The sequence below is a fragment of the Numida meleagris genome, chromosome 22, assembly GCF_002078875.1.
Source record: "Numida meleagris isolate 19003 breed g44 Domestic line chromosome 22, NumMel1.0, whole genome shotgun sequence".
NCBI classification, from domain to species: domain Eukaryota; kingdom Metazoa; phylum Chordata; class Aves; order Galliformes; family Numididae; genus Numida; species Numida meleagris.
In genome coordinates, this window is record NC_034430.1 from 2,158,025 (window position 1) to 2,179,275 (window position 21,251).

At 58.5% G+C, this 21,251-nt stretch overlaps 1 protein-coding gene across 8 annotated transcripts in view; it reads left to right on the plus strand.

Moving 5' to 3' along the window:
* PHACTR4 (phosphatase and actin regulator 4) overlaps window positions 1-21,251 on the plus strand; it is a 41,404-nt gene that overhangs the window by 15,356 nt on the left and 4,797 nt on the right. For 6 of the 8 annotated variants that reach the window (XM_021375607.1, XM_021375609.1, XM_021375610.1 and 3 more), the window contains 7 exons: window positions 12,557-12,733; window positions 13,131-13,211; window positions 15,900-16,064; window positions 16,180-16,539; window positions 19,113-19,692; window positions 20,284-20,510; window positions 20,934-21,084. In XM_021375607.1, coding sequence (XP_021231282.1) covers window positions 12,557-12,733; window positions 13,131-13,211; window positions 15,900-16,064; window positions 16,180-16,539; window positions 19,113-19,692; window positions 20,284-20,510; window positions 20,934-21,084 — 1,741 coding nt within the window. Of the gene's footprint in view, window positions 1-422; window positions 1,102-4,048; window positions 6,799-12,556; window positions 12,734-13,130; window positions 13,212-15,899; window positions 16,065-16,179; window positions 16,540-19,112; window positions 19,693-20,283; window positions 20,511-20,933; window positions 21,085-21,251 lie in introns of those variants that run through there. The other 2 variants (XM_021375611.1, XM_021375604.1) reach the window with 2 other exon arrangements.

Genomic DNA, 21,251 nt, shown 5'->3' on the forward strand with positions numbered 1-21,251 from the left:
GATTATTGCAGTGAGTCTGGCACCCCTGACATTCCCCATCCGCTCGGGGCTTCGCTTGTTTTTCTTTTCCTGCTCAGGGTGCAGCGTTGATCAGCGCTGATCAGCCTCCCCGTGCTGCTTCGTGCAGGGCTGTCTGGGGCACTGCTTGCAGTGGAGCTGCAGTGTTTCGTGGTGAGGAGAAAGCAGCTTTGACGCTGAGCGGCCTCACTCCTTGCGAAGCGCATCCCTCCTCCCCAGCAAAGATCCCTGGAGCCCATCTCCAAGGAAGAGACCTGAAGGACGAGGACAGAGGAGAGGAAGGCCCTGCTGAGTGAGCCTGGCTGTGAGCTTGCTAGCCCGCATACCTGGAATAGCAGCGCGCTGGAGCTCTTAACGCTGCACGAGTGGTCTGCGGAGGTGAGCAAATATTTGCAGAGCTCGCCCCTGCAGGGCTCGTGGCTCAGGCTGGAGCTGGCTGTGCCAAAGCCAGTGGGCTGTGGTGGTGCTGCCGGGCAGAGCCGTGGCAAGCAGCCCTGTTTGTGTCGTACATCCCACGGGCAGTGCTGTCCAGAGCCCCGTGTGCAGCCGTGCGGAGCGGGAGGGCTGTTTGGAGGCCTCAGGTTGGGATTTTGGGCTGCTGTTTTGGGATCGTGCCGCTCGCTGTCGGGCAGGGTGGCTGTGCTGGTCCCCAGAAGCAGCGTCAGGGCGGAGGAATTGGCTGCAGGTGTGGGAGAAGTGAGGGGTCCTACTCACAGCGGGGCAGCAACCTCCAGGAGGGACGGCTTGCTGCCAGGTGATGACGAGCTGTACCTCCCGGACTGGTGGTATTATCTAATCTGGGGCCGTTTCCTTTAATTATCCGCAACGTCCTTGTCACTGTAAACAACTGGCACGGCATTGTGTGCGCAGCGCCGTGACTCAAAGATGACGCGTGAGCGGTGCTGGGTCTGGGGAGCAGGGCTGCACACTGTGCTCTGTGTGCCACGCTCAGGGCTGCTCCCTGCCGCCTGCCCTGCCTGGTGCTGGTAGAAAGCAGAGGTTGGGGGGCCGGGCTGCTTGGGGGGCAAACTGAGCTCACGTCCACCTTCATCTCCTCTGGGTTTTTTCACTGCTGTCTCCCAAGCAAGCGGGTTCAGAAGGGGTGAGGAAGGGGATGATCCATGGTGTGGAGCCGTGCTGCAGTCCTGCTGGCAGCAAAGCGTTTCCTTGGCACGTTGCAAACTGCAGCCTCGCTGCTGCACGCTGACACCTCGGGCGTTGCACAGGAGCAGTGGGGGGGTGGGGGGGGCTGGGTTTGGGGCCGGGGGTTTCGCCGTTCTGCTGTGGATGTGCCACTGCTCGGAGCGGTCCCTGGGAGCCCTACGGGGCCGAACTCCCCGAGCGTTATCTCGGTGCTTCAGTGGAGAACGGAGCTTGTATCGACGTGAATCACAAAGTTGATAAACTGGAATGGTTCCTCTCTGGGAGCTGCCTCTCTCGCATGGAGCAAATATTTATTCGCATTGTTTCAGGAGGCCGATCTGGGCAAGGCAGGGGTCAGGCCTGTCGTTACCTGCAGGGCTGGTGCTGCAGGAGCAGCGTGCGAAGGCGCCGCGCTCGGAGGGAGCTCCTGGGCCCGGTGTTGGTGTGCGCATCCAAAGCAGCGGTTGAGAAGCAACGCCGAGCGCGTGCGAGCTCTGAGAGGCATGGGTGCAAAGAAAAAACCACAAAAAACCCCAAAAAGTGTGGGTTTTTTTTGTTTGTTTTTTGTTTTTTTCCCTTGTTGGCTCGAGGGGACCGAAGCCAAATCCCGTCTGCTGTTCCCTTCGGTTCCTACGCCGTGGCAGGAAACGTGGGTTTCTCTTCCAAACGTATCTGCTCGAGATGATCAGAAGCTGAGATTGTGTGCCAAACTCGCCTTGCATTTTAATAAGGAGTTTCTGGCCCGGTCGGTGGTGAGGGCAGAGCAGGTGCGGTGCGAGCTGGGTGTTCCCCAGCGGCCGAACCATGGCGCTTTTGTGAGCTTCCCCAGGCAGAGCCCAGCGAGGGGCGGTGGGATGCCCGGGCACCGGCTGCGTGCTGCGGTAACTGGGGAAGAAACGCGGCCTCAGAGCGTGGCTGGAGGAAACTGGAGGGAAACTGGGTTTGGTGGTGCCTGCGGCGAGCGCCGTGAGGCAGAGGTGGTGCTGAAATGCGGTGCTGCAGTTTGGGTTTTTTGGGCTGAGGAGCGAGTGTGCTTGGTCGGACTTCTCCTGGTGACAGCTCACTGGGGAGGGGGGTTGGTGGAGATCTTCCTGCCCGGCTCGATGCTGGCACGTGGGTAGGAAAGCTTCCAGCTCAAGGTACGCTTGGTCTGCGAGGATTTAGGGTAGGAGAAGAGCTCTGGGACTGCTCCTGCCGTTCCTTTGCAGCCTGCAGTGCTTTGCAGGGCCTGTCCTGGCCCATTGCTTTGCAGGTGGAGGTCTGGCCCCTTTGCTGTACCACCCGTGTAAAGCCATGAGGTGTTGGAGCAGGGCACACCGAGTGCATTGGGTTTACAAGGGAGGGCAACCAGCTGAGCACGCATGCTCATCCAGGTCATTGGGGGGGTGTTGAACCAGGCCAGGCCCCGTACTGACCCCTGGTTGGGGCTTAAAGGAGAGGGATGTGTGCTGTGTTTGTGCTGGAGCTGTTGGTGTCTGCCTTTGCTTCCTGCGGTGCAGTGGGGAGTGGAGCTGACGTTGTTGGTAGGTTCTTTGAGTCTCTTCGTTTTTGCTCTCTGAGGGAAGCGGGTTGTTTTCATGGGTAAAACAGGAGTTAAGCTGAACGCTGTTTCTTCCCTCAGCAGCGGAATAATTCATGTTCTCCGTGTTTGTGCTTAACGTTTTCCTAATAATATAGCTGGGAGTGACAGATGGGCATCTCGCCTCCGAGTGCTTCGCTGCTGGGAATACGCTGTTGCTTTGCTGATGCCTGATGCTTTGCTGGAATGCGTCCTGTATCTCTGCTTCCTTTGGCTTCTGACCAGTGTGCTTCTGTGAATTGCTGCTTCAAGGTGCTCCAAAAAGTCGCTTGTTGGCTTTGGAGGTTCCCTTGCTTAAGGACGGCCCGGCCGTGACTCACCGCAGCCCTCAAGTTAGCCAAGATGCGACCGAATCTTTAATTTTCAGGATTGCATTCCTTAGCATTCCCTCACCTGTCAACAGGAAAATATTTAGCATGTGTGGTAAGTAATTAGGGCGAGTGGGGAGGAGGCGCGGAAGATGTGTTCTCAGTGCTGGCCAACGCGTGCTCCCATTGCAAGCCGCGCTCCTTCCATTGGGAAGCAAGGCTTAGGGGGGATGCTTTGACCTCACGTCCTTGTCCTAAACCCACTGCACGACTTTCTCCTGCTCCCTGTGACAGCTGGGTGCTCCTTCTGTTCTTCAGCACCGTGAGGCTTTGCAGCAGCTCCTCCCTCTGCAGGGTGAGGATGAGCACGCTCGGCCCGGCTCAGCTCCTGGGCGGTGTAGGACCACGTTGGCCATGGGATGCCGACCTCCGTGGCACGGAGCACGCAGAGCAGGACGCTCCCCGCTGTGCCAGCCCCATCTCCACCTCGCTGACCCAGCGCTGGGGACGAGGGGACGGGAACGCTCCGCACCATGGGAGTTTCCCCACTTGGAAAAGTCACAGGAAGCACGGAGGAAATCACGGGGCTTGGGAGCGCTTACCTCACCGCTCCGTCTCCTGAAAGCAGCGCGCTTTCATCAAAGCGTGCAGGACCCGAACAATGCGGTGCCAGCTGGCTTATAAATAAACGCGCTTCCGTTTCCACGCCGGCTCCGGGCTGGCTTTCATACCACGCGAGGGGAAAGGAAGAGCGTCACAGCGTTGGCTTGCGACCTTGGAGCCCGACCGCCCGGCTTCCGAAAAAATCAGGCAGCTGCCGTCATGGGTAACTCCTCCACATCTCATTCCGAGCACGGCCCGGGAATGCTCGGCTCTGGAGGCAGCCACGCGTTGTTTTCACACTCTTCCTCGCTCTGCCAACCTGCTGAGCTCGGCCGGCGAGCAGACCGGGGCATCTATCCCCTTCCCTCCTCCCTCCAGCCCCGGTGAGACGCTCCTGTGGGCATTGGGACTTCCCATTGGCGTTTCAAGCCGGGAGCGTTTTGGGGCTTCCTGCAGTGACTGCTGATGGGCTGGGAAGGAAAACGCCCGGTATTGCTGGGCTCCGGCTGCGGGGATGGGATAACGCAAGAGTCCTTAACGAGCCGGCGGCTGAATCATGGAACGTAAACGCCTGAGTCACTGGAGATGAATGCGGTGTTTCACGTTGGTGCAAAGTGCGGTGTGAACAGCAGTGCCTCTATTAGGGCAGCTAATGAGGCTTGTGCTCAGGACGGGTTTCGTTAGGTTTTGAGGTGACCCAATCCGGAAGAGTTCCTCCTGCGGAGTGCAGGGGCAGAGCGGGAGCGCTGGGTTTTGATGGGACTCTGCTCTGGATGGAGGGGAAGTGAAACCTTGGAGGGGAGCTTTGCTGCACGACGTGCTCCACATCTTGGGCATTCCCTGCCCGTAACTGCCTCGTCCCAGGAGCTGCCTCTCCTGAAATCCTGTGCAATTCTCAGGAAAACGGCCTCTCAGGGCGAGCGTGGGGCAGCAGCCCGCTCTGCTTCCCCATAGAAAGCTGCTTGCTATTTCCAGCTCTCACAGCTTCACCCGTCCCCGCGGAGCAGAGGTGTTACTCTGCTTTCTGTGCTGTCAGATGGCCCCAATTTGGGGAACTGTGGACGTCTGTGGCTTGTCCTTGCTCCAGGCGTGGCTCTGCCTCTCACCTGGCTGTGCTTGGCTGGGGGGGCTGAGCTGTGGGGCTCTGTCTGCGGGCAGCTAATTGGCTTTGCCCCGCGTCGTATGGGGGAGCAATGGGCTGCTCCCACACCATCCCGAGGCAGGAGTCCGCGTGAAGAGCTGACGTTGCTTTTGGGTCGGATTTCTGCTGTCCCGTGCTCTGTCGTCCTCCTCCCGGTGTTGTTCCCCCTGTAAGAGGAGTTGCAGCTGCTCTTCCTCCAGCGTCTGAAGCCCAAAGCAAAGCTGCAGTTTGAAATGCAGCCCTGCAGCTCTTTGCTCCTCTGCAGGCATCATTGAGTGGCGAAGTCTTGGTGATGGTTCGTGAGGCCTCACCAGTGATGTGGGGATGTGGAAGCGGCTCGCTGTGTGCTTTTGTGTGCTCGCAGCCCTAGTGTCATGGTTCTATGACTTTCGGTTATTAGTATTCCACATCATAACATCATGTAGTGTATGTACCTGGTTCTGCTGCGCGCTCTTGGGTCGCTGCAAACACGGCACGAAGTGCTCTGGCCCCGTGCTCCCTGGAAGCGGGGCAGCTCTAGAGCAAGCGCAGTGCTCTGCAGCGGGGAGATTCTTCCCCACCTCCTCCCCGGGTGGGCAGCTCAGCTGATGTAGGCTTGGAGAAGGCTTCCAGCCTCCAATCTCTGAACGTTGTGGGCCTTCACCGGCTGGCTCTGGCTTTAAATGGCCTTCAAACGGCTTTGTGTCGAAGCAGAGAGCCTTGAAACGAGGCGGAGAGCGCACGCGAGTCCGTCTGTCCTCGTGGGGCTGGTCGGGAAGGCGGGCTGCCACCCGAGCACAGCGATGGGGCCGGCGGTGGGTGGGTGAGAAGAGTCAGCCGTGCCGGGAACGTCGCTTCGGCTCGGCACGAGGGAGGTGGTGGAATTTGCTGGTCCGCCCACGCCGCGGCCACTGCTCCTCGCTCCTCCACCTGCTGCCGCTGCCGGCGGAGGTGTGGGGTGCTCCTGCTCCCTCCCGTGTTGTTGCAGCTGCGTTTCAGCGGGGAGGAGCGGGCGCTGCGAGGCTCTGCCGGGTGTTTGTCGCTCAGGTGGAGGTCTCGGATGTCACAACTGTCCCCTTCCCTCTTCCCGTGGGGCCGGCTCCCACCCCACACGTGGATCGGGAGCTCCTTTGGGTTACTCGGCTTTGCTCCCAGCTGTGGGTCACCGAAATCCGAACAAATTCTGGTGGGGAAAAAAAGCAGAAAGAATCCATGTGGATGCGCTTAAACTCTGCTGCGCTGCGAGGGGTGAGGGGATGCTTGCAGCTGGAGCCGGCGAGACGTGACACAAATGAAAAAGGCATTCTCATTGTCCTTGCCAAAGATCAGTTCTCCTTGGTGAAATTTACATCAGAAGATGCCCCCCCCCCCGCTCCCGCCTTCCTCCCAGTAACTTTAGTGGATGGAGGAGTTATCATTAAACCCTATTTTATTGCACATCTGCCCAGATGCCCGCCAGCTCCGGCACTTCTTGAGCTCTCCTTTAACCTCGGGGCAGTGCATCCCCTCTGTTGCTCAGGGCACCGGGCTTTCTCGCTCAGGTTGGTGCATTTCGGGTTCGGGTTCGTGCCGCGGTGAAGCCCCAGCTCCCTCCTCGCTGCCGGCGCTGAGGAAGGAGCGAGGGGTGTTGATGCTTGGGGTTGTGCAGCTAAGTGGCTGGAGCGTGGCTGTCTCCTCCCCTTCCTGAGCTTCAGCCCCAGCCAGCGCAGCTCTGGAATGACAGGCATTCCTGCGCCAGGGGAGCTGGCATGGGCGCCTATTTATGAGAATCAAGTGCCTGGGGAACGGGGAGCGGGACCCGCGTGGCCCACGGGCCGCCCCACGGCTGCCTCTGCTCCTGCAGCTCCGCTCACACCGTGCCGGACCCCCCGGCCCCGGGCATGGAGTGACCCATTCGGAGGAGCCCGGTGCTCTCCCAGGGTTTGGATTTCTTCCTCTCTCCTCCCGCCGCCTCCCGGAGAGCGGCTTGGGAAGGGACCTCATGGGGCAGCCGCGCTTCTCGAGACCGGTCCATCCAGCTGCTGAGCGTGAGTAATGGAGGGCGAGGGAACGGCGGAGACGTGGGGCAGGCTGCAGGTGGGAGCAGGGGAACGCGGAGCTGGGAAGAGCCCAGAGCAGCAGCTCCGCTTCCTTCCGTTCCGTTCCCCAGCGCCGGCGTTTTTGGGACAGCTTGTCCCTTACCTGCGTGCCCGGGCTCGGGCTTTGCCAAGCGCTCGGGGCTGCGGTGAAACTCCCCCGGTGCCGTGCTCGGAATCAGCCCGAGGGATTTCCCGGGGCTGCCTGGTTCAGTGCCAGCTCTCCCAGCCCTTGGGGGGCAGCTGCAGCAGTGCTGGGGGAGAAGGGCCACGGCTGCCAGCCGCCCACCCACTGCTTTCTGCATCTCTGAGCCTGAGTTCTGGGGGACGAGGTTGGGTGCACAGGGAGAGCGGAGCGGCGCCGGGTGCTGCTGGCTGCGATTTCCAGGGCTGTGATGCACGGAAACGGGGACGATGCTGTCACCTCCTCGCACCGAGCTGCTTGCTCTCTCTCATCTCTAAGGTGGAATTTGCTGATTTGTACAGAAAAAGCCGACCCCCGCCCCCCCCCCCCCCCCCCCCCCCCCCCCGCACCCTCCAAGGGGCTCATTTTTTATCTTCTTCTTTTTCACTTTTGTAACTTTGAACCTCCCAAGCGTTGTTAGGGGTCAGATGAAACCGGCGCCTTTTCTGTGCCACCCCCGGGTCGCTCCGGCTGGTCGTGTTCAAGAGCTGCTAAAAATAAGTGGTGCTGAGGGAGAGAGGAAGGGAGAAATAGGACTTCAGCCTCCTCCGTGCCGTCAGGAGCCGCTAACAGCATCCCCTTGGGTCTGGGGGCCGCTAGGAGCCCCATCTGCTCTTTCTCCCACCCCAAGCACTGGAGGTGGTGGCGATTCCCAGGGGAAGGGGCTCTCCCGGTGTAGGGCCGTGGGTTCTGCTGCTGCTCATGGGCTGCCCAGGGACCTTCCTTGTGGTGCTTGAGCTCCTGAGTCCACGGTGAGCGCCAAGAGACGGATCTTGTGTTAGCTGCGGCAGGATGCTGTCGGAAGGGAAGGTCTGCTGAGGAGCACAGTGATCAGCAATGCCCCCAGCCCTCGGCTTCTGCTCTGCCTGGGGCCGCTCTGTGACTGAGCTTTTAGTGCTTTAAGGTCGGGGTTCTCTTCCCCGGGCCGTTCCGGAAGCGGGCACGCAGCTTTGAAGGCAGCTGCAGGAAGCTAGCGGCGTTTGCCCAAAGCACTTCTTTATACTTCAGCTTTCACGGCGTTTCCATCAGAAATGTGAGCTGGGACGGACGGGGGCAGAGTGGCCGCACAGCTCGGGGGTCTGCGGGGGTTTGGGGCAGGAAAGCAGCGTGTTCTCAGCCTCCTCCAAACAGCTTCAGCCCGCAGCTCTGACCCGGGCCTGGCTGCCCCTTCCTCCTTGAAGGATTGTGCCACTTTGTTGGTGAAACGAGCAGCTTCCCCCCCGGGGCGTTTGGGAATGTCATGTGAACGGTCAGCATCTGGGAAGCGAGGCTTCGGTTTGCTTTGTTCGGGTCTCTCACTCGGGCCTTGAAGTGATTTTCAGCTCCCGTCGTGGTGTGCCAGCCGAGAGCACCAGCTCCTCCCTGGCCGTGCTGCTGTGTGGCTCGAGTTAAAGCAGCTTGAAAACTCACCAGGACCCGCTCTGCGGTGACGGCCCTTCAGTGCAGCTTGGTTCTAACTGGAATTGTCTCATGTCCCTTCCTGGAGGTGAGGCCTCTGCTTGGTGCCGTGCCTTGTGCCGGGCTCTGCGCTGGACCACAGGGTTTTCTGGGGCTGGGTTTGAAGGGTGAGGCTCGGCTCTACCTGCTCGCAGCGGCTCCTCCTTCCTGGGACAGCAGTGAGGCCGTAGGACCATCACACAGAGCTTCGTGCTCGCTAAAGCCCGGCCCCATCGCTGCTCGCTGCCCGTGTCCCATGTGAACATCCAGGGCCTTTCCAACCGCCCCATGGATCGCAGCTCTGCTGCTCCGGCCCAGTGAGAGCTGTCTCTGTGCCATGGCAGGAGGAAAAGCTTCACTCTCCTCTACAGCGATGCTGCCCCGAGCCTGATGGAAGCTTCGGGCACGGCTGGCACGCAGCCCCAGGGCCCCTTGCCGGCCGTGACGCGTTGCAGCCCTCCTGCGAGGCTCCAGCTGCTCCCGCTGACACGGCGTCCCAGGAAAAACATTGCGGCCTTGCACAACAGCTCGCACCTAGCGCGGGGTGCAGCGGATGAAGAGCTTTTCTCCCGTGGCGTTTTAATGGCAGGAGAGGAGCACAGACGTGAGGCAGTTTGCACAGTGGGGTCGGCCGACCGGGCGGCTCTCGGATCGCTCTGTGCCCGAGGAGAGCTGCATCCCTCCTTGCTGGCACGGCCCGGGGATGCAGGAGGGCAGGAAGCTGCAGCAGTGCCAACCTGGGGACGGAGCCTGAGCTCAGCGTTTGGGTTAACGCCGGTCTGCTGTTTGGACAGCTCCCGTTCACCTGCTGGTTTTGGTGGTGGGGGAGGATGTGGGCAGGTTGCTTTCTGATAGAGGTGGGGCACAGCCCCCCTCCGCAGACCCCCTGGTTTTGGGCTGTGTGTGGGGCTGGGGCAGGCGTGGAACCACTGAGCCTGACCCCCGCCCCCCACCTATGGCTGAGAGCAGCGTCCAGTCCCATCCTGGACACCCCAGGGCAGCAGCGCAGCACACTTTACTCCGAGGTTTTCCTGTGCCATGGAGCTGTGCAGGAGGGGGGGTGCCTGGGGGCTCCCCCAGCTCCAGGGCTGTGTTCCTGCAGTGGGTGCTTCCCCGTGGCTTTTGCAGAAGGGCTAAACCAGGTCGTTCTGTGGCACGGGGACGCACTGAGACCCGCTTATTGGAAAGCTCTTGACCTTCTAATGAGGACTCCGCCTGCTTCACCCAAGCCTCCAAGACCTTGTTTAACCTTTGTAAGAAATTTTAAACAGGTTTACCAGCCTGGGACGGCAGTGGGGCCGGTTCCTTCAGCCTGGGTGCTGAGCAGAGCCGGGCCCCCTGCTTCCTTTTGCAGCTCTTGGTGGACATTTGAGCTGGAGATGGGCTGTGGTTGGCACAAAACTCCTTTTCCGGGGCAGTGCGAGCACTATCATGAGCAATCACTGAACAATGAGGGTATTTAAAATGCAGATCACTAAAAGCACACCTACAGCAGCTGATCCGCCTGCTAATTAGCGGCGAATGTTAATTCATAATTGCATCATAACAGACTTATTTTAAACGCCCGTGTCCACGTGGTAATTAAGGGATGGTGGAAGGAAGAGTGGAAGGGAGCGGGGGGGGCGGGCCCTCCTGGAAGCGGCCTGGCCCTGGCACTGGGCAGAATGGGTCCCCATGGAGTAAGGGTGATTGGTTTTGGGGCATCAGCCTCACCCCATGGGCTGGAGGAGATACGGGGTGGTCACACTGCGTGTTGGGCTTCAGTGCCCAGAGCAAAGGGGATGCTGGAGACGATGGGTTGGGGTCTTATGCCAGCTCCTCCTGCACGGCTGCTGGCAGGCACAGAGCTGAGCTCAGAGCACAGCAGGCAAGCCAGAGCTGCTGTGCTGGGTATCAGCACTGAACATCAGGGCAAAACCCGGCTGTTGTGTTCACCTGCAGCGCGGCACCGGGCGCGAAGCTCCACCCCGAGATGGCATTCGGTCCGGCAGCCAGGCCTGGGCTGCGGGTTCCTCCCCTTGGGATTAACCTCACGTGGAGGCTTCTCCCCTCCGCTCAGCCGCTCCCGGTGCAGGGATTGTGGGTCTCCTGCACTTGGGAGGTTTGGGGCATGGGCTGTAGGCTCAGCGATGCGGGGGAGCAGCGTGCCCTGCTTGGGGAGCGCTCTGCTGAGCAAAACGAGTGCTGCGCTTTGAAATCCCACGTACAGCTCAGCAGGGCTGATGTTCTTGTCTCCAGAGATAGCACCTCTGAGCATCTGCACAATTCCTCCTGGGTTCCTGGGAGTGTTTTTTTTGTGTCCCTGCTTCTTCCCACCCTCTGTCCCAGCAGGAAAAGCGTGGGGGTAGAGCTGCAGAATGTCCTGGATCGGGGCTGACGTCGTGCACGCTGCTTTCCATCCCGGTTCTCTCCTGTTTTTATCCCCTAGGACTGAGCTCTGTTTGGAAAAAATAAAAAAATAATAAAAAGGGAGGAAAAAAAAAATAGAAAAAGAGGAGGAGGAGAGGGCCCTGGGCAGCACTGTGTGCTTTAGGTGAAGTCTGAAGCGGCCGCAGTCAGCTCTGGACGCCGCTTTTCCCCTGCAGTCTGCACAGTGGTGGATCCCTTCCTCGCCAACCTGCGTCCTGGGTGGGATTTCCTCTCCTTCTCCATGGCTCGGTTCAATACCACGCTGCTCACAGGGGACCTGGATCCCCGTGCTGAAATTCCCCCTGGTTTTCCTTGCGCTGCTCCTCTGTTCCCCGTCTTCATTTCAGCTGTGCTCGGAGCGAGGCACTGGAGCACGAGGTGCCTCCTCCGGGGCCCCAGAATCCCACGTTGGGCAGAGCTGCACGTAGGGCTCCATCGAACGTCAGCGCTGGGGCTTTCCCAGTTTCTTTCCTGTCCTTGGCCTGCTCTTCCCTGCGTTGACAGGGAGCTGCTTTTTCGCATCGGAGCCTGCCTCCGTGGTGGATATTTATGTGATAGAAGAGATGCATTTCTTAGCTCTTTGTCCTGCATGCAGCGTGGCTTTCCCCTAGAACTCCTTTCCCAATCTCTTAGCCCCGGGAGAAGGGATTCTTGGCTGACCTCGCCGCGTGGCCCGGGGGGGGGTGTTGTCTTTTCTGCAGCACGCCGTGCAGGCTTTGCCTGAGACCGACTGAAAGGGCTTTTGTGATCCCGGAAGGCTCGCAAACTGCAGAGCATTTGGCTGGAAGGCTCTGAAACGAGATGCACGAGTGCAGTCGGTCCCAGCCCGGATGGAGCGTGGTGCTCCCGCAGGGAGGGTTTCACCCCCCGGCTCCAGCACTGCGGGAGCACCACGCTGCAAACTGAGGCCACCAGCTGGCTTCGCTTTGCTTGCGTGCACTGGGATGTTTGCTGCAGGCAGCTCTGGGTTCTGCTGATGGCAGGCGGTCCCTTACGGTGCCTCCAACACCCGGTTACCAGCCACCAGCGTAGGGTTTTGTGCTCCGGTTCTGCTTTGCGAGTTGTCTCCTTTCTGCTGCAGCGAGTTGGGCTTTTCCTTTGTGTGCATCCCTCCCCGCCTGTGTGTCCTTCTCGTGGTGTTCTCCAGAGACCTCGAGCGCCGTAGGTGGAGCGCGGGCTGCATTGTGCTGCTTTCCTGTGGAGCTGTTGCTCTTGGCCAGCGACGTTGGCCGTGTTTCTAGGGGAAAAAAGCAGCGAGGCTCAGCCCCAGCGCCTGCAGCTGGTGCAGCGGGGCCGGCAGCTTCTCCGTGTGCAGATGGAGGTGGGCTCCGCGCCCCTCTCGGTTCCCGTGCTCGGGTTGTTCCGTGCGTCTTGCACCGGGTTTGCAACCGCAGCAAAGCGACGCGTGGTGCTGGGGCGAAGCTGTCACGCTGCCCATGGACACGAGCCCTCGGTTCGTTAGCAAGCCGCCTGTCAGCCAGCCTGCAGCGCTCACTTGGGAAACCCCCTCCCCCCCCATCTCCCCGAGCTAACGCCAATCGCTGACGGTTACGTGAAGGCATGGAACCTCGCTACCTTCTTTGCATGAGCGCGCGGCGCCGTTTCCCCATGCACGAGGGGTGGGAGCTGGCAGCAGCCGGGTGCAGCACCGAGGTGACCGCTGCGCTCCTCTCCCTGCAGCTGAGGAGGTGGATCACCCCCCGAGTGATGCGGGCATGGGGGTCGACGTTCTGGAATCGGGGGACACCACGCCTCCCACCAAGAGGAAAAGCAAGTTCTCAGGCTTCGGCAAGATCTTCAAACCTTGGAAGTGGAGGAAAAAGAAAAGCAGCGACAAATTTAAGGAGACTTCAGAAGGTAAAAGGTGGGGGGGGGGGGTGGGCTCCTTGCTCTGCCTGGGAGAGCTGCAGCTGGTGAGGGGGCCTGGGGGCTGGCACGTGTGAGAAGCAGAGCGGGAATCAATGGTGGGCCGGCACCTGCAATCTCTCCAGAGCACCTTGCCATGGAGCTGTAGTTTCAGACAAACAAATTCCTTCCTGGAAGGAACCTCCCCGTGCAGCTGTGGGGAGGGAGGGAGGGATTGCTCAGGCCTGAGCGCGCGGTCCCTCCGCCCTGGTATTAATCTGTGCCGTACAATGAAATCTGAAGCCCTTTTATTTCCTCCCTTTAAAAAACAAACGTATCTTCTTGAACTCCTATCTTATCCTGTTTTCTGAGTGTCTTTTTTTTTTTTTTCCCCCCAATTTAACATCAGTTTTAGAACGAAAGATTTCTATGCGAAAGCCGAGAGAGGAGCTGGTAAAAAGAGGGGTTCTGCTGGAAGACCCTGAGCAGGGTGAGTCTGCAAATGAACTTATCCTCACCTGTCTGTGTTCTGTGTAGCTCACCTCCCTCTGGCAAAACCCCACCCTTGCAGCCCTCCTGGGAGATGAATTTAAGGGCTCTTTGCTGGTGTGGTTCCTGTCTGTCTTACCCTTTTCAATGCGCTCTCTTGTCTGACTCTCCTGGTAAGAAAGGCAGAATGCTCGGTGAGGAGGATGCTGCCAAGGGAGTGCAGCACCTGTCCTGCCCTGGAGGGCAGGGGCATCCCATGTGTCACCCCATCCTGTCCCTCTCGTGCCCGTCCTGCTCCAGCCGCCCTGTCCCATCCTGCCAAGCCCCTGTCACCGTGGGCTCACCCTCCCTGCTTTGTTCTGACCGTGCTCCAAGCCGTGCTCCGTCCATCTCAGGAGGAGCAAACCTCAGAGTTGAGGTTTGAAGGCTCCAGGCTCGGAAAGAGAAACCAGCCGATGACTTCGGGCTGCATGGGTAGGGGAGTTTCCTCCAGGGGCTAAAGATGGGAGCCTTCGTGGTATGGTGTTACAGCTTTCCCTGCCCTCAGAGAAGCCTTCCCTGCTTTCTGTCGTCCTCGATGGCTGAGTTGGGGCCACGCTGTCAGAATAACTGTCCGGGCAGATCTGCTCACCCTCTGCTCACCTGGCTGTGCCGGGGGGTGTTGGGCACTGCTTTGGGTGGCAGCGTGGTCTCTGGCGTAGAGCAGTGTATATCGACCTCGAAAGCCATGCTGCAGAGTTAACCTAATGCAAATGTTAGGGTTCTTCTAAGGAAGATACAAAGTGGAAGTGAAAAAGTGGTTTTCAGTCCAAGCCACTGAATGCTGGGGTTAAAGCTGACAGGGTTGCTTGCAGCTGCCCTGTCATAAAAGCCATCTACAGCAACCCGAGGGTGTAAGCGAGGGGCTGCAGGAAGGATTCGCTGCGGTGCAAAAGCGTGTGAGGTCACAGGGTGAAACTGGAAGAGAGATCAAAGGCTTTGGGCAACAAACTTCCAACCAGCGGCGGTGGAGGAGAGGTCTTCCACAGTGTGAGGGTGTAACAGGAGCGTGGCTGCGAGGGGGAGGTACCTTCTCCTTTCAGTCATCTGATCAGGCTTAAGAAACAGAAGATGGTTATAATCTGAATAAAGCACAAACCCAAGGTATGGGGGGAGCAATCAATACTGGCAGGAGGGTTGGATTAGAAAGCGCATCATCTTAATCCCTTGCTTCCGTGATTGTAAGGCACCGGGGCAGTCATAAGACGACGGAGGTAGGTTATTCTATTTGCAGTTTTAAAACCTGCTCTTACGAGGTCGGTTAATTTCCTTAGGCAAGTTGGTAGTGGAAAAAAATCCAGAAACCTCTGGAGAGGAACGAGCAAGGAGGGAGGGAAGAGGGGCAGCGGAGGCTGCGAGCCCAGCGCAGCTGGGAGAGGAGAGCTGCACTGCTGGGCCCGAGCTTGGTGGTGGCCTGGGACTGGAGTCCGGAGCGAAATGCTGTGAGAAGGGCAGCAGGAGCACCCTGCTCTGCCACGGAAGGGCACGCCAGGTGTGAATGACTAAGGGGAAGCAAGATCGTGCTGGTCTGCCTCCCTTGCTGGAAGCTTCAGCTTGCCAGAGGCGATTGCTGCTATAAAAAGCTGCAGCTCATCTCTTGAGTTTCAGTCCTGGCTGGGGAGGAAACTCCCTCTTGCTGCCGTCTGCGCTTCCTGCATTTCAGGCACAGCCGCTCTCTTGTCTCCTCGCAGGAAGCAACTCTGTTTTACTGCAGAAAAGGAAACCTGGAGAGCTTTCAGCTTGGTGCTCTGCGTTCAGCTTCTGCAATAGCACCTTGGTGTGAGGAGGGAGAGGAGGTCCAGGGAATGAGTGAGAATTGGAGCAACAGGACACGCCAGGTCTGACACCTGGCAGGCTCTTAACGCTGGACAGGAATGGTCTGAGGGATGGCAGGCTGAAAATGCCAAGGATCTTTAATCAAACTGATTTTCTACTCAAGTTTTCTTGAGAAGGAGAGCAGTCAGAATCACAGAATCACCGAGGTCAGAAAGGACCTCCAAGATCATCCCAGCCACTCACCACCAGTATTTCCCCACTAACCCACACCCCCAGTCCAGGCAGCTAACAGTCAGAGCAGGCATTGCCCCATTAGGGTGGGTGTGGGTTGTTCTGCACAGAGCAAAACGTGATCTTTGTGCCGAATTCAGGGTTGGAATCATAAGGAAAGTACAGGTGCTTCAGCAAACATTAAGGCACGGTCAACGTCTGTTGTTTCATGTGCAGTAGGTGGCTTGGCTAGCGTTGGATTTTGTGTTGCAGCAGGGAATGTGTGAGTACTCCTGGGCTGAGTTGGTGTGGAAGCTGCTGGAGGTTAACTGTGATTGCAGCTTCCTAGTCCATTGGTTTTTAAATGTGGTAGCACTCTTTCTAAATGAGATGGGAGACGAAGAGGCTGCTGAAGAAGGCCCCGCTGGATGGGATACAGGGCTGCACGATTTTGCTTGCTGCTCATGAAATGAAGAGCTCTCAGCTCAAGCTCCGGTTGCTCTTGCCGCGCTCTCCTCTGCAGAAGGCAAACCGAAGAGCTGCTGTTCCAGAAACCAGGGAGAAATCGGTGCGGAGCGATAACAGCTCGGCTCAGCTGTGTCTCCTCCGTATTGCGCTTTCTGAATGTTTTCTGCTTGCCTCTCTCCCCCCCGTCCCCTTGCAGATGGTGAAGAAGCAGACAAGGTGAATCCGTCTGCGCTGAAGAACGGCCACACGGTGCCCATCGGTGGCCCCGGGGTCGGTAACCAGCACAGCCAGGAAGAGGAGACCACGAGGCCATCCAGCCTTCGGAAGTCTGTTCTGGTTGAGGAACCGAAGAAAAGACACGGTAAGAAACCGGCTGCGTGCAGAATGGGATTCTCACAGTGCTGGCTTTGAATTCGCATCGGATTCTTATCAGCTCCTCGCAGCCTTCTGCTCCCTTAGAGCCTCTCCGTTTGCAGGTTCGTCCAGCAGCCACCCTGGTTCGGAATCGGAGCCGCCTCAGGAGCCACACGTTCCCCGACAGCCTCTGCTTCCCCCCAAAAGGCCCCCGTCCACCTCCCAGGAGGCAAACGAACCGCAGGGAAAGGATCCCACGCCTGCCAGCAGCGCTGCAAAAACTGCCCCCTCCAGCTCGGCCCCCGCTGTGGCAGTGACAGTCATTTCCACAGCCACCCCTTCCCCGGCCCCCAGGACTCTGCCCCCTGTTCTCACCGGTGCCAACACTACTGCTCCTACGAGTACAGCCAGCACAGCCCCTGCCAAGCAGCCTCCCGTGCCCCCCCCCAAACCCACCAACAGGAACAGCAGCTCCGTCATAGGTAAGTGCCTCCGTAAGCTGCTGCAGTGGGCGTTCTCAAGCCCTCCCTCTGAGAATCTCTTCCTTTTGCGAGGCCATGTGCTTTATCATGATGTGGAGCGTGATTTATCATGAATGTCAGGCAGTTTTTCCCAAAAGCAGCCCAGCCTGCACTGTGAAGGGTTTAACCCAGGCACACCTGTCGTTACCGGAGCATCCTGCCATAAGCCATCCAATCTGTCACACGTGTGCTCCTCCAGCGTTACCTGCAGGAGGGAATCCCTGCCTGCCTTGGGGCTGGTGCAAGGACAGGGCGTTTTACGACTCTCTTTGAATGTGGGTGCTTCACTCAAGGCTGGGATTCAGCTGGGAGTGGTGAACGGCCTGTGAGATTTTTGCTGTGCCGGGCTGTAGCTGGTGGGAACTGATGCTTTTAGCATCAATTAAAAGAAAATAATCCACGTCACGCCGAACAATGTGTGCTCGGCTGGTCTGTCAGGTGCAGGCAGGGGTGGTTCAAACTTTGCTGGTTACACTCAGGCACCTCCTCTAAGGTCTGTGACCGGGCATTGCCGTGTTACTCACGTGTCCCGTGTCCTGTCCCACGGGTGAATGCTCTCGTGTCATTTGAGCTGAATCTTCACGCTCAGAGATATTTAATTCTTCAGCTTTCCAAGGAGGCGATTTGGGGAGAGCTTCTGAAAGCAGAGCGAGGTGCTGCTGCGTTCAGGATTGTTATGGGCCTTACAGGTGCGGCACGGCTGGGATAAATGAGGCAGCTTCCCTCCATTTGATAACCTGCTGCCTGCCACAGCCCTGCTGACCCTCGGGCTGGGTTAGCTAGTGCAGGTCAGGAGGGAGGTTCCTGAGCCAATCAGTGAGACACATCTGCATTGTTATCACAGAAACTGGAGGCGTTCCCCAGGTGTGGTTGGGGGAGGCAGTGCTGGGAGCTTACATTGTGTGAAGTAGCCCTGGCTGCTGCTTGGAGCACAGGCTGCATCCCTCCGTTCTGTTTGGGGCTTCTTGCTCTAGCAGGTTTTGCAAGCGACCTCGGTATGGTATTAAACACTCCTGTATGCCAGACCAGCTTGATTAGCCTGACCATGCCTGAGCGCTTGATGAAATACTTTCTTGTTTTCTTTAAGCTGCTTGCACGCATCAGGGATGGTATTTGAAATGCCCCAGCGCTAATTGCAGCGCTAATTTTGTACTTGTGCTACAAAAAAATGTGGCTGAAGACAGCAGCCTGTCAAACCCGTGCTCAGCCCCAGCTCTGTCCAGCACACGGAGCTGCAGGGCGTGGAGGGGAGCAGCCGGCCCTGCAGTGTTACCTGGGTGCAAACGCAGACGCAGAGAAGCTTTGCAGCACTCTGCAGGGCTGTGCATTCCCTGCATGATGGGCTGTAACTGCAGCGTGCATGCTGTCACTGCCGTGCAGCCCTTGTTGTGTTGCTGTGGGTAAACAGCAGCAGTGGAATTGGCTTTGTGAGCTCTCTGCAGGGCTCTGATGCACGCTCTGACTCTGGGCATGCTTTAGTTCTCGCCCTGCTGCCGTTATAACCCCGGCAGGGTTTGTTCCTTTGTGAAGCCGTTCGTTCTGCTCGTTCCACGAGCAGTTCTGGTGTCTGATGCAGGAGCTGAAAGCGAGCTCAGGGCTGGCGCAGCAGCTGTGTAGGGGGCTCATCTCACAGAGGGGACGCTTTGAGTGGCACCTGGTCCTTCTCCATCTCCTCTTCCTTCTGCCAACCTCTCGGTCCCTTTCCAAATCTGTCTGCCCTTTCCTAAGAGTGACTCGAGCCTGGTCCCGCCAGGCTTTGGGCACTGCTGAGGGGATCCTGAAATCCTAGGGCTGAGGCTGACGGGAGTTGAGGGCACTCGGTGTTTCGCACAATCTGACTCTTAATCTACAAGGGGAAAGTCTAAAAATGCGAAACATCCCAAAAATGTGCGCACCTCTCTGCGGCTCTGCGGCCTTATCTCGGCGCAGCGCTGCCCGCTCGCAGCACCCTCTCGTGGTGCCGGGGTTGCAGGTTCCTCCAGCCCCTGCTTAGGACCACAGCTCTGTGACCAGCACCTGCAGGTGGCAAGGTGCCCCTGGGCCGGGCCCGGCAGGTGAAGGGAAAGGAGGAAAGCGCCTTGCTGCCTGCGGTTCTGCTGACTTTTGCCTTCGGGTGAGATTCCCCAAAGTCGTTGAATGTGCGAGGGAGCTGTTAACACAAGCGGAGTCTGGGGTGCCATGGTTATCTCAGATCTGAATACAGCCACAAAGTGCCCTGCATACCTTGGCTGAGGCAGAGCTGGATCGGGGCGAGCTCCATCTGCTGTCACTGGAGGGTTGCTGCTGTTCTCCCCGAAGCAGCAGGATGCCCAGACCTCTCCCAGCCTGCTCGGTTCTGGCTGCTCTCCCAAGTCTCACCTTTGCTGCAGGAAGGACGAACTAGCGGCTTGCAATCTGCTTATTTCTGGCACCTCGTTCTAGCGGCAAAGCAGCTGAGGTTGCTCGGTCCAAGGCTCTGAGTTCTTTGCCGCGCTTATTCCACGCTAGCGAAGGAAATCTGGCAAACACCTTTTGTGTTTTTCTTTTGTTTTCAGCGGAACTATCTCAAGCAATAAACAGCGGCACGGGCCTGTCCAAGCCTTCCCCTCCTCTCCCACCGAAGAGAGGCCTCGTGCCTACCAACCCGCCGGAGGCAGCCCTCGCCTCCAAGCCCCCAGGTGACCGGACAGTGACAGCGAGCCGCCCCACGCTGCTACCGATGCCCATGACCCCCACGTACCCACCGCCCTCGCCGTCCCCCCCGCTGCCCACGCACATCCCTCCGGAGCCTCCACGCATGCCCCTGCCCAGTTCCACCCCTATCTCGGATGCCCCTCGCTCCCTGGACCTGCCCAAAGAGACCCCCCCTCCTCCCAAAGACTTCAGGTCCCTGGAGGTGTCGAAGCGGATGGCGGAGCAAGGCTTCGGCGAACCTCCCGCGCTGCCCCGGCTGCCCCAAATCCCGCTGCACATCCGGATCCAGCAGGCCCTGGCCAGTCCCCTGCCCGTCACCCCCCCCGCCGAGGGCTCGCACAGAGCTCACTCGCTGCTCTTTGAGAACGATGGCTTCGGGGAGGACAACGGCACGCTGGGCAGGACGAGGTCCCTGCCGGTCACCATCGAGATGCTGAAAGTGTGAGTAGGTCCGGTGCGTGGTGACGGTTCACAGCAAGGCACGCTGCTCTCGCCACGGGGCTGTGATGGTGAGAGCCTGCGTGCCGGGCTGGGTGCTGTTTGCAGCCATTTTGCCTGTTGGCTGAATCCATTTCAGCCTCTTAAGAACCTGATACATCTTCTCACGAAGTTAACCCCAGTGCTGGAATTTCATCGCTCACAAAGGGAAATGTATTCCAGAGTACAAATGTAGGCTGATGCCAGGAATCTGGCCTGTCTTTAATTGCCCTAAGACAAAACAAGATCCTGGATTTCGTCCATTTGTGGCCTGCTTAGTCTTTCCTTTTGCAAAACAGAAGTGGGAGAAGGACTGTCCTGTGTTATGGACTCGGAAGTCCTGGGGCTGGGTAGTGACAGGGCTGTTTTTCTGCAGTGAACCTGTCCCTGGCCTTTTCTCTGTGCTCTGGGGAGAGGGGATGGTGTGGGATCACAAGGCTGGGGCTGCTCCTCCTGCTCAGGTTCCTGGCTTCCCCACCTCTGTGGACTGAGTGGAGCCAACAGGGAATTAACTGCAGGGTGTGCTAAGAGATGTAATAATGTGCTTCTCGTTAGTCCAGACGATGAGGAAGAGGAAGAGGAGGACCAGGAAGAGGAGCAGCATTCAGGCCCTCGTGTGTATATTGGGGACGTGCCGTCCATCACCATCATCCCCAAGCTGGTGCCCCAGGTCCTGCCAGAGGAGCAGGAGGGGGAGGAAGGGATGAGTGACTCTGACTCGGAGGGGCCCATCCTGTACAAAGATGACGAGGAGGATGAGGAAGAAGATGAAAGCCATAACAGTAAGGCTTTGACATTGCAGCTGTCCTTTTTTTCTCTGCTGAGCTTGTGCCTGGCTGCATTGAGCTCTGCATCAAAGAGCAGTTCACACAGCGCTTCAAAGCAGCTGGCTCTTGGTTTCACGATGCACCACGTGCCCTCTCCGCTACCTTTTCAAAGGCTATGGCCGCCAAACCTGTCTGCTCATCTGACAAGATGCTCCCCCTCCAGCTGCAGATTGCTAATCCCCCTCCAGCTGCAGGTGGCCTGTGCTGTCCCACCCCTTCAGGTGGAGGGGCATCACACAGGGCTGTTGCTGTAGTGACCAGATCCAGCACGTCAGGAGCTGTAGTGCTGAGCTGGAGAAGCACAACTGCCAGTGGCTCGTTTCGCTGCACTCAGGCACTGCATTCTTCAGTCGCATCCCATCGCTCTCCTCCCCACAGGCACGCTGGCTAACAAAGTGAAGAGGAAAGACACGCTAGCTATAAAGCTGGGGAATGCCACTACGGTGCAGGAAGAAAAGATTGTCTTCCCTCGGAAAAGCAAAGAGGAGTGGAATGAAATTCGGCACCAGATCGGGACGACGCTGATCAGGTACGAGGGATGGAGGAGGGTGATGTGTCTGAACCGTGGGCACAAGCTGCTGCTTGTCTAAGCAGCCTCTGCTGGAGCATGGCAGGGGGTTGGGCAGTGCTTCTAGATCAGGGCTGCAGGCTCAGCGTTGCCTTTCCCCTCAGTTTCCAAGGCTGGAAGTTTCTCCT